Source organism: the organism of the source record quoted next, unplaced genomic scaffold (assembly GCF_019419815.1).
Source record: "Pyrus x bretschneideri cultivar Hongxiangsu unplaced genomic scaffold, Pyrus_bretschneideri_v1 Contig35, whole genome shotgun sequence".
NCBI lineage: Eukaryota > Viridiplantae > Streptophyta > Magnoliopsida > Rosales > Rosaceae > Pyrus > Pyrus x bretschneideri.
Window position 1 is genome coordinate 2,095,254 of NW_025999668.1, and position 11,504 is coordinate 2,106,757.

The 11,504-nt window shown below is 35.1% G+C and overlaps 1 protein-coding gene and 1 non-coding gene across 2 annotated transcripts; one reads left to right on the plus strand and one right to left on the minus strand.

Moving 5' to 3' along the window:
• Nucleotides 1-1,315: 1,315 nt before the first annotated feature.
• Nucleotides 1,316-1,420, minus strand: LOC125480770. The gene has a single exon (XR_007261034.1). It is a non-coding gene; the product is annotated as a small nucleolar RNA R71 (small nucleolar RNA).
• A 6,986-nt stretch (nucleotides 1,421-8,406) lies between these two features.
• Nucleotides 8,407-11,093, plus strand: LOC103928164 (cytochrome c oxidase-assembly factor COX23, mitochondrial). The gene is made up of 3 exons (XM_009337174.3): nucleotides 8,407-8,586; nucleotides 10,325-10,401; nucleotides 10,880-11,093. Exons 1-3 carry the CDS (start codon nucleotides 8,496-8,498, stop codon nucleotides 10,925-10,927), a joined length of 216 nt encoding a protein of 71 aa, XP_009335449.2. The 5' UTR covers nucleotides 8,407-8,495; the 3' UTR covers nucleotides 10,928-11,093.
• The last annotated feature ends 411 nt before the right edge of the window (nucleotides 11,094-11,504 follow it).

An 11,504-nucleotide genomic window follows, 5' to 3' on the forward strand; every position in this document is an offset into this window, starting at 1 on the left:
AATTTGATGCAATTTTGGTCGGAAGGTTCCCTGAAATTAATGCTGGCTTCTTGTGATTAATAATTGTAATTTCACTTAAGATGAACACCACATCTTAAGGGTTGCATGGTTTTTCAAAGAGTTTTCATAAAGCATAATGAGTCTCTCATGTTCAGATTTGATCCGAACGTCCGGACGGGTTGCATGTTAAATATACGTTCTATGTTGGAGGTTCCAAGTAGAATATAAATTAGAAAACCTAACCTTCAAAGTGGCATGTATAGATCATAATTAATTGGTAAAAATACATAGGATTGCAAGGTGATGGTGGAACCCTAGTGTTTTCTTAATTTGATTTATCCAAAACAGTTTTCTTTTCCCTTCATCTTTAATGTTGCAAATTAGTTTATTTTTATTAATTAAATTCGTTTTAATTTAAGTAGGTTATAAGACCAATTATCTCAACTTTCTGCTTTACAATAATTAATTGGAATTTGATTTGTTTTAAATTATTTAATAATCCCTGTGGAGAACGACCTTGCGAGAACCGTTTATACTACAACAACCTTGTCATTCTTGCAAGTAATATAGAAGGTTTTAACCCGTTTGCATGTGTGGTAAAATCTCTATCAAGAAACTGGCGCCGCTGCCGGGGATTATTTCAAATAATTTGTTCTAATCAAATTTACAATTAGTTATTGCTGTCTATACAAAAAAAAAATTTACATTTCGTTTTTATTTTAATTTTACAGATTACAGCAGTACTGCAGATTACAACAATCTGTACATGGTCAGAACTAGATCAGCAGCTCAAAAATTGATTCCATTTGATCCAGAACCTGAGCAGATTTTAAGGAGACGCAGGGAGCAAACTTTGCAGTGGATTCCTTCCCTGCAGGGGACTTTTCTACAATCTTTGTTTTCTGAGGATCTGCACAGTGAAAACACAATGGCATTTGTTATTCCAGAGGGTGGTCAACCATTAGGGGATTCATTAACAGCTCATGCCACTAATATACCAAGTTGCATTACTTATCCGGAAGTGGAGGAAGGGTCTGCATTCGAAATAAAGCAACACATGTTGAATATTCTACCTACATTTCATGGGTTATCAAACGACGATCCTAACATGCACATTGTAGAATTTTTAATGGGATGCAAGAATATTTTGGTGAGAGGATTTTCAGCCGAATCTATTAAGCTCCGTTTATTTCCATACACTCTGAAAGATCAAGCAAGGAGATGGCTCCTCACACTTCCATCTGGAAGCATTACCACTTGGAACCAACTCAGTGAAAAATTCTTAAGCAAGTATTATCCAGCTTCAAAGACTCTTGACATGAGAACTCAGATTTTATCTTTTGCACAAAAACCAAATGAAGAGTTTCATGAAGCGTGGGAACGGTTCAAATAGTTGATTAGAAAATGTCCACATTCTGGTATTAACAGTACTGATCAAATGCATATATTTTTCCGAGGACTAAATATGACTACAAAAACTCTTGTCAATGCTTCATGCGGAGGTTCGTACAAGGATAAAAATGCACAAGAGGCTTGTTTGTTATTTGAAAAAATGGCAACAGATACACAGCAATGGGCAATTGAGCAGCCACAATCTAGGTCAGTTTTTGAGATGTCTAATGGTTCTCCATATGTGTCAGCACAAATTGAAAAAATGGAGAAAAAGCTTGAAAGATTTGATGCAAAATTTGACATGTTATTACAAAGAATTCCAGATTCACAGGTTGCTGTACAACAACCCTTACAAGCTGCCTGCAGTATTTGCAGCATGACAACCCATGATTTTTTGAGCTGTCCACATAAAGCTGTTTATCCGGAGTTTGTAGCGGAACAAGTTAATGCATTTAATAATTTTCAGCGTCCCCGAAATGACCCATATTCAAATTTCTACAACCCTGGTTGGAGAGATCATCCTAATTTGAAGTGGGATAGAGATCAGCATGCAAAGCCACAATTTCAACAACAGGTACAACAACCTGCTGCACCTAAGGCTACTTGGGAGATTGCAATTGAAAAATTAGCAAATACTACCAGTCAAGAAATCCAAAATCTACATGCATCAATAAAAAATATGGAGAAACAAATTGAGCATATTGCATTGCAAGTTTCAGAAAGAGCATCGGGTACTTTTCCCAGCCAAGCAGTACCTAATCCAAGAGGACGAGAAGAATGCAATGCTATACGGACTTTACGGTCTGGCAAAAGTTATGAAAACAGACATGAAAATTGTGCTGGAAATTCACAGGCAGCACCACAACCACAAATAGATTCGGGAAATGTTGAAAAATCTAATATTTTTGCAGATTCTGCAAATTCTAGGCAGCCACAAGACAGATCCGAAAATACTGCAGAAGCTACCACAAAAACTGCAGAACGTGTTTATGTGCCTCCAATGCCTTATCCTGAACGGTTGAGGCCTAAAGCTAAAGATCAACAGTTGACAGATTTTATGAAGACTTTGGCTAAAGTTCAGATTAATCTACCATTAATTGATGCAATCAAGAACATTCCATCTTATGCCAAGTTTTTGAAAGACGTTTGCACAAAGAAAAAGAAGCTTCTGGATTCCGAAAAAGTGATTCTAACAAAACAGTGCAGTGCGGTCTTATTGCATAAATTGCCTCCAAAGAAGAAAGATCTAGGGAGTTTTACTATCTCTTGCACCATTGGAAATTGTGATTTTAGTAGTGCTTTAATTGACTTAGGTGCTAGTGTTAACTTAATGCCTTATTCTGTTTTTAAACGTTTAGGTGAAGGAGAGCTGAAGCCAACCTCCAGCATTATTCAATTGGCTGACCGTTCAATTACCTACCCTAGAGGAGTCATTGAAGATGTTATTGTTAAGGTTGACAATCTATATTTACCAGCTGATTTTATGGTGTTGGACATGGATGAGGATTTGACAACACCCATCATTTTGGGCCGTCCATTCCTGGCAACAGCCCAGACTCTTATTGATATTGAAGTCGGAACTCTAACATTCCGGGTTGAAGATCAAACAGTTGTTTTTAGGTTGTTTGAAGCTACCACACAACTATGCGATAAGCAAGAATGCATGCGTGTTGATGCATTAGATGGTTTGCCTTGTGCCAAATTTGTGACCAGATCATCAATTGACAATCTGCCCATAAAGACTCAAAATGTGATTCTCGAGTGTGATAGTAAAGCACAGCAACACAAAGTTCAATTGCTTGAAGTGCAAAAATCAAAAACAGATCCAAGCAACCAGATGGACCAAAAACACCAAAATGTCAAGAGCAAGAATAAAAAGTTGCATGGTAGTCCAAGTTATAAAAAAATACAGCCTGGAAACAAAGTATGGTTGTTAAGTTCAGATTTCAAGTCAATTCCAGGGAGACAAGAGTCTCGATGGAAAGGCCCTTATATGGTTAAGCAGGTTTTTCATAACGGTAACGTGGACATTGAAAAAGAGGGCAGAGGTTGTGTGCTCAAGGTGAAGAAGTATTTACTAAAGCCATGCATAAGGAAATTTGGTGCAAGCGAGTCTTTGACTCTGAAAGAACCAGTGATCTGACCACCAGGCTTATGCGACGTCTAGCTACAGACTTAAAATAAAGCGCTTATTGGGAGGCAACCTAATTTTTCTAAACTCATTCCTTATTTTGCTTTTTGTTTGAGTTTTTTTTATTAGTTAAATTTCTAGATACATTTACATACCTAAGTTCATTTAAAAAAAAAATTAAAAAAATTAAAAATTAAAATTAAATAAAAAAAAAAAAAATTCCAAAAAAATGCTTTATTTATTTACCTAGTTAGTTTCATTTTTTTTTAACGCATATTGATTAATTGCAGGTTGCAGCGCATGGAAAATAAAGAGCATCCTATACTGGAATCATGCACCCAGCAACAAATCTACATTAACATCACCACATCTACACTATGCTGGAAATTTAAAGCAGTCTGCACGAAGTTATTCACAGAGGCAAGTTTGGGGGTAGTTGTTGCAGATCCAGCGCATAAACATAATTTTGAGCAGTTACTTTTCTGCAGCTCAGTTTTGCGATGCATGGATGAGAGAAGCACAGTTAAATCACATATCCATACACCACAGAACTGAGTACAGCTATTATTACCAGATCTACAACAATTAAACTTGCAGGGATTCGAATTTTACCTCCCAAATGCACAGATCTGGGTCCTGAGGGCCTTTCCTGTTTTGTCCAGCGAGCTTATGTGTTTACCTCCCTTTTCCCTCGGCGCTATCATGGATCCACATATCCCTGCACACAGCGTATGTATGTTTTCAGTTCTTACAAAGTCATTTTGGGAGGGTATACACGGTAAATATGGCATCATAAATGAAATGAAGTTGAATCCGTAAATGTTAAGCTGAGCGAAAGCAGATGAACGAGATCTTTACCTTCCTCATTTGCCATGGCCGATGCCTTTGCTGTCTATTTTTGACTTCTGGGACCACTGGATCGGCAGCTAAAGGGTTGTTTTCTCTCGGCTCTACCCTGGATTTGAATTGAACCAAGTGGGAGATGATTACCGTTGCATGTGCGAAATGGTCTCGATCTGCATGAATGGAACTCGAATCTGGGATGGTTTGAACTTAGGTGACACACGGTTTGGTTGAGAAGAGCTGGCGACTCAGGGTGTTTTTCTTGTGTTGTTTGTCTCGGATTTGCAACAATTGGGGGTCTTCACACAGATGAAACCACATGCATGTGTTAGTTTACCACATAAATCTGAAAAAGAATAAAAAATAAATAAATACAGACACACATGGAGGAGCTATTTACTTTCAGGCATCTCAGTTTTCTTGCTTACTCCACCATGGATGGGTTAGAGAGACACGGAAGTGTGTATGCTCCTTGGTTTTTGGTTGCAGAACGAGTGAAGAAACTGCTGCATATAGGAGGTTTGTACAAATGGGCGCTGGACTTGAGAGGAAATGGAGAAAAGAAAGCCTTTCCAGATTTTTTTAGAGAGAGAGAGGGCTAAGAGGCATAGGTTTGAAATGAGAGTAGTGAGAGATGTCTCTCATTTTTCTAGAGAGAACAAAGGGGCTTCGGGGTTTACAACAAATAATATTATTATCCTTCTGCACAGGGGATGGGAATGGACAGAAGAGAGCCATTTGGCTCTGGGCTCGAGGCTAGTGAAGGGGAATACAAAGCGTGTTCAAGAATAGCTTCAAATGACAGATGCAGCTGCTACACCAGCTTATATTGTAGATGTTGCTAGGTTTTGACACAAGTGTGGACTTGTACGTGTTGATGTAGAAAGCTTAAAATTGCGACATATTGTTTATGAAAAAGTTTCTAGTTTTGCAAAGTGCACCTGTCGAAATTTTGAATTCAAAGGAATTCCGTGCATACATATTTATATTTTTTCTCAGAAGTATTCATATTGTAGATTTTCCTAGCCAATACATCATTAAAATGTGGACAAAAAATGTGAAGGCTAAAGATTTGGGATCAAGATGGATTGGAAATAAAAGATATGCAAGATAAGCCATTCATCATTAGAATATGGACAAAAAATGTGAAGGCTAAAAGAATTTGGAATCAAGATGGATTGGAAATAAAAGATGCGCAAGATAAGCCATTAATGATGAGGCATATTTAGTTATCTAAACCTTCACAATACTTAATCAGTTTATCATATTTGTTCATCAGTTATCTTGCTGTAGGGCTGGCAAACGGATTGTGTCTATCGTGTTCGTGTCGTTTCCGTGTAACACCTGTTATCTTAACGGGTCGTATCGTGTCACACCCGTTATCTTAACGGGTCCTTAACAGGTCGTGTCACTTTACCCAACGGGTAAAGTGACCCGACCCGTTATGACCCGTTATGACCTGTTAAGAAAAAAATATTTTTTTTTTAAATTTGCACATACCACACATTGCCACATAAATATTACTTCAAAACATTAAAACATTTCTCGTTCAAGTACTATATCTACACTCGATAATAAAAGCCTAATAAAAAAAATAATACATACACTACTAATCTATTACAAATATTAAATGTGCAAGGATAAAGAGTTTTTGTTTTTAAGATTGTAAGTCTTTCTCAAAAGTTTACACCTCCATTTACAAAATCTTCAATTTACATCGATCATCATGAAATTGTATTGGAACTTTGGCTTGATCTATTGCCTTCAAGAGTTATGTTGAAGATGTTTTTAGTAAGCTTTTCCACGTCAGACCTCTCTTTCGCATAAACTAAGTATAGAAAAAGCAAACATTAAAAATCATTCAATTATGAAAAGTTAAACAAAATAATTATGAAAAGAAATAAAATAATAATACTATACCATATAAAAATATATTACCTCCTTTTCCAAATAGCCAATCTCGTGTGCACAACAAAGCTATTTTTAAATTTAATCTCAGCCGATCCAATGGTCATCAATTTTTAATCTCAGCCGATCCAATGGTCATCAATTTTTAAATTTAATTTAATATATATAATTATTATATTTTTTAATTTTTAGGGATATAAAATTATTAAATTAATGTATATAATTATTAATATTATAGTTGATTCATACTTTTATTAAGTATATAAATTATAACATAAGATTTTGTGATATCCACATCCACTAGTGTAAATATTTTAAATTGAAGATCAAATTCATTCTTTGTATTCATATAGGGTCAAGGAGTGTAGCTGTAAAAATTCATCAAAATCAGAGTTAAAATAACCGTTAAATCTTGATTTTTCGTTTATAACCGTCGAAAAGCTTTGTCCCGTTACTTGATCTCTGAATGTTTTTTTTTTTGTGATTTTTTGCTGATGTGATCTCCAAGCATATACAAACAATTTTGACGGTTTGGATCGTTGAAATTAGTTTTGGAGAATTCGTATCCCATCAAAACGATAGATTAACTAACACTTAGAGTTTATTTATACTTTCATTAAGTATAACATAAGATTTGTGGTATCCACTTGTGTAAATATTTTAAATTGAAGATCGAATTCATTCATTGTATTCATATAGGATCAAGGAGTGTAGTTATAAAAAATCATCAAAATCGGAGTTAAAATAACCGTTAAATCGTGATTTTTCGTTTATAACCGTTGAAAAGCTTTGTCCCGTTACTTGATCTCTGAATGTTTTTTTTTTGTGATTTTTTGCTGATGTGATCTCCAAGCATATACAAACAATTTTGACGGTTTGGATCGTTGAAATTAGTTTTGGAGAATTCGTATCCCATCAAAACGATAGATTGACTAACACTTAGAGTTTATTTATACTTTCATTAAGTATAACATAAAATTTTGTGGTATCCACTTGTGTAAATATTTTAAATTGAAGATCGAATTCATTCATTGTATTCATATAGGGTCAAGGAGTGTAGTTATAAAAAATCATCAAAATCGAGTTAAAATAACCGTTAAATCATGATTTTTCGTTTATAACCGTTGAAAAGCTTTGTCCCGTTACTTGATCTCTGAATGTTTTTTTTTTTGTGATTTTTTGCTGATGTGATCTCCAAGCATATACAAACAATTTTGACGGTTTGGATCGTTGAAATTAGTTTTGGAGAATTCGTATCCCATCAAAACGATAGATTGACTAACACTTAGAGTTTATTTATACTTTCATTAAGTATAACATAAAATTTTGTGGTATCCACTTGTGTAAATATTTTAAATTGAAGATCGAATTCATTCATTGTATTCATATAGGGTCAAGGAGTGTAGTTATAAAAAATCATCAAAATCGGAGTTAAAATAACCGTTAAATCGTGAATTTTCGTTTATAACCGTTGAAAAGTTTTGTCCCGTTACTTGATCTTTGAATGTTTGTTCTTTGTGATTTTTTGCTGATGTGATCTCAAAGCATATACAAACAAGTTTGACGGTTTGGATCGTTGAAATTAGTTTAAGAGAATTCGTATCCCATAAAAACAATAGATTAACTAACACTTCTTAGAGTTTATTTATACTTTTATCAAGTATAACATAAGATTTTGTGGTATCCACTTGTGTAAATATTTTAAATTGAAGATCGAATTCATTCATTGTATTCATATAGAGTCAAGGAGTGTAGCTATAAAAAGTCATCAAAATCGAAGTTATCGTGTCGACCCAAACACCTGTTAATTTCGTGTCGTGTCGTGTCAGGTTATCGTGTCGTATCAGAAATTGCCAGGCCTATCTTGCTGTCATAAATAATTTTGAATTTTATATTTAAAATTGAACACAAACAGTATCTGAAGAAAGCTGGTCGCACGACGTACGATGAACGGCTAAGATAAATTAATTTCTATAATTCAAAGTGGATCCTCATTCGAATTTTAGATCAAATCTTCTACACCCAAAATAAATATGATATCTCTATAAACCTAATTATTGTTTGACATGTAATTATAAATTTAACTTTTTGTAACTTTATTGTCATAAACTTATAATTGAGGCTACGGACAGGCCAAACCTATTTGGTGTGGAGAAGATTTAAAATCGGTAAATTGTAGATGAACTTAATCGAGGGAGACTGAGACAGAGTAGAAACAGCCATGGCATCGGGAGCGTCAACACCGCCGTATCCAAGCGCTGCTAGAATCTCCGATTCTCAATGTTATCCTCAGTACACTGCCTCTTTAAAGTGTATGCCACTTCCAACGCTTTCATTGTTTTCTTCCGTTTTACTTCGAAGCATGAAATTTCCTTTCAAATTTAACCTTTTTGTTAACTTTTCTTAATTACCCCCGATCAATATCAGACAAATTTGTTTTTAAGCTCCAACCTCCAAAGAAAAATTAATTGGGATTGGATTTGGGGGTGTTATTTAAAGCTTAATTTTGAGTTTTGAGGCTCAAATTTCTGTATGGTATCGAATTTGCGAGTTAGGGTTTGTGAAGTTTGCAGAGTTTGTTTCAAAAGTTTTTGTCTTTTCTTTTTTGGGGTAGCAGTAATCTGGTGGAAAGTGAACGGTTATTTTTGGTGAGAGAGGCTTGGCTCGTTAAGATGGAGGAAGATTTCCTCCTCAGGATATGCTGTGGTTGATTCACGGAACATCGATCGGAACTGCGCATATAATTTATCATCTCTGCATATTTTAGTTGATTTTTTGTAGAGATGATCTTTACAAAGTTTTTTATAACATGAATGGTTCTGATCGTATGCATGAAATTCCGTAAATCAGTCACGTAGTGAATTGGGGAGGAACTCCTCCTCGTTCATTGAATAGCCATGTTAATTTCAGTTTTGGTAAGGCAGTTAAATTTCTGTTAGTGGAAAATTGGATAAAGGTGTTAGAATTATGAATATTTTATCAATTTGAGAGCACAGAAATACCCATGATTAGTTTAGAAGAATTATCCACAATATATCTATCTCTAGAAAGAAACCATTAATTATGTTCTATAAAGCTTAACCCAGTTTTCATAGGTTTTTTTTAAGAACTGCATTGCTTGACAAGTCTAGCAGGTGAATCATTAGGTTTGGACAATCGCCAAAGTGGAAAAAATTCTGAAATTTGGTGGCCTGATTGGGTTGTTAAGGGGAACCATAAAGTTTTGCCACTGTATTATATGAACACTCCATCGAACTTGATTGATGTTTAGATCAGAGAATTTAGGAATGAAGACTAGGCTAGATGATAAGAGAAGACATGATACAATTAAGAATTGCAGTTTTCCGGTAAGTTCTTATAACTGCATCCCTTCCACTCTGATATTCTGGCCTCTGTGTAAGGTTATTCGTAATGTTGCTATCGAAGAGCTATTGTTAAATTTGGCTCATCACACCAACTGGAATGATGCCTCATTCTCAACCACATGTTGCGTGTACCAGTACCAGTCTTTTAGCCACGCATTTCCAAGACCAACTTGATTACAAATTTTCCATAGTATTTGTCATCCGCACGGCATTTAACTACTTTTGGATTAAGATAGGTTTCTTCCTTAATCGTCCCCAACTGCCCAACATACACATGCCAATTACATTTTATCATCGTTTTCCATCCTCTCTTCTATGAGACTGACGTATTCGACTTCCCTATAGTGGATTTTTTTTTTCGTGGTTAGTTTTTGTTTTTCTTGTATTTTACTTGAGTGTGGTCTTAAATTATGAGTATGCAACGTCTATCTCCTTTATCCTGTGGTAATGCTGAAGGGTATACTTTGATATAAGAGATCTATACGTCTGAGCTTTTAGCGGTGGCTGCACACAGATGTGCACTTAGGGACACAACACGGGTTGGAAAGATACTAGTGAGGGTTGGAACTTGGAAATAGTTTGATAGTCATATTCTTTCATGAGTAATGTTTCTTAGTTTACAAACTCAAAATGGAGATCAATTGTATTTTTGGCTAAGTTTTGATTCCTTTTGTAAACTTTGCAGGTCTAGAAGAATATAACTCGGACAAGAGCAAATGTCAAAAGCATTTTGATATTTACAAAGAATGCAAGAAACAGGAGGTATTATTGCTTTTAGATACTTGATTGCTCTGTAGTCTTTATTCATTTATTGCAAATCCTGATGAAAGATTGGATATCCATCATTACCTATGAGGTCCTTCCGGTAAAGAAATAAATATAATTGGATAATTATATGTTTTAAAGAATCCATGCAACTTAATCTTCATCTGTTTACACAGGTGAAATTAGGTTATTGACAAAAAAAAAAAAAAAAAAAAAAAAAAAAAAATCTTAAAAATGAAGTTCCAGGCATAGTCGATAAAAAATTTAAGCTGTCTAATCTTGTTTCTTGTAGATACTTGAACATGATGATCATGTGTTGCATGAATCGATTGTAAAAAATTTCGTTGGCATGTCATTTTCCATTGTTTACCCACATACACACCAAAGTCTGAAGATAGAAGGCATCATCTGTCTGCATTGGTAATTTGGTACGCTGCTCGTTTGCTTATATGGTTTATGTTTTTCGTTGCAACAGAGGCTAGCTCGATTGGAACGTAACAAGAGTAGGTCTCTTTTCTCATGAAACTCTTCAGGATTTCTGCTCGTATCGTAGGGCGCAAAAGTTAGTTTTGTGCTCAGGGGTGGTATTAGATTTATAGAGTGCTATACTTGATACCGTGACAAATGTAGAGCAGGCTCAATTCAAATTCACACGTATTTGTTCAGTCAATCCATGTTTTCATTGAGTAGCTTACTTGTGTAATATTCTCGGCTGTACGAAATCATGTTCAAGCAATAATCGTCTTGTATGGTTAAAATTTTAGGAAGATCAATGAAAAAGGCTTGAAAACTTTGAGTTTTAACGATAAAGATAAAATAAAGGGTAAAAGTACCAGGTTTGAATTTTTAGTGTAAAAATATGGTTTTTCGTTAAAGTGAACTGACACACCCCGACCGAGGTCAGGGTGTGCTGGCCGCCACGCAGAGGTGACGTAACCATGTGCACGTGCGGAAGCTAATAAAAAGTAATATAAAAGTACGAATAATAATAAAAAAAAAAAACTAGCATACAAAGTAGTAAAAACAAGTGCTAGCGTAAGTGAGACGCTAAGTTCAGAGCAATAAGTCGACAGCAGTCCAAATTAAAATGATGCGACAAC

Excerpts from the sequence above, each read along its gene's own strand:
- LOC103928164 (XM_009337174.3), top strand. The coding sequence starts at position 8,496 with ATGGCATCGGGAGCGTCAACACCGCCGTATCCAAGCGCTGCTAGAATC. Across the intron at positions 8,587-10,324 it reads GTACACTGCCTCTTTAAAGT|GTCTAGAAGAATATAACTCG; the intron begins GTATGCCACTTC and ends TAAACTTTGCAG. Across the intron at positions 10,402-10,879 it reads AAGAATGCAAGAAACAGGAG|AGGCTAGCTCGATTGGAACG; the intron begins GTATTATTGCTT and ends TCGTTGCAACAG.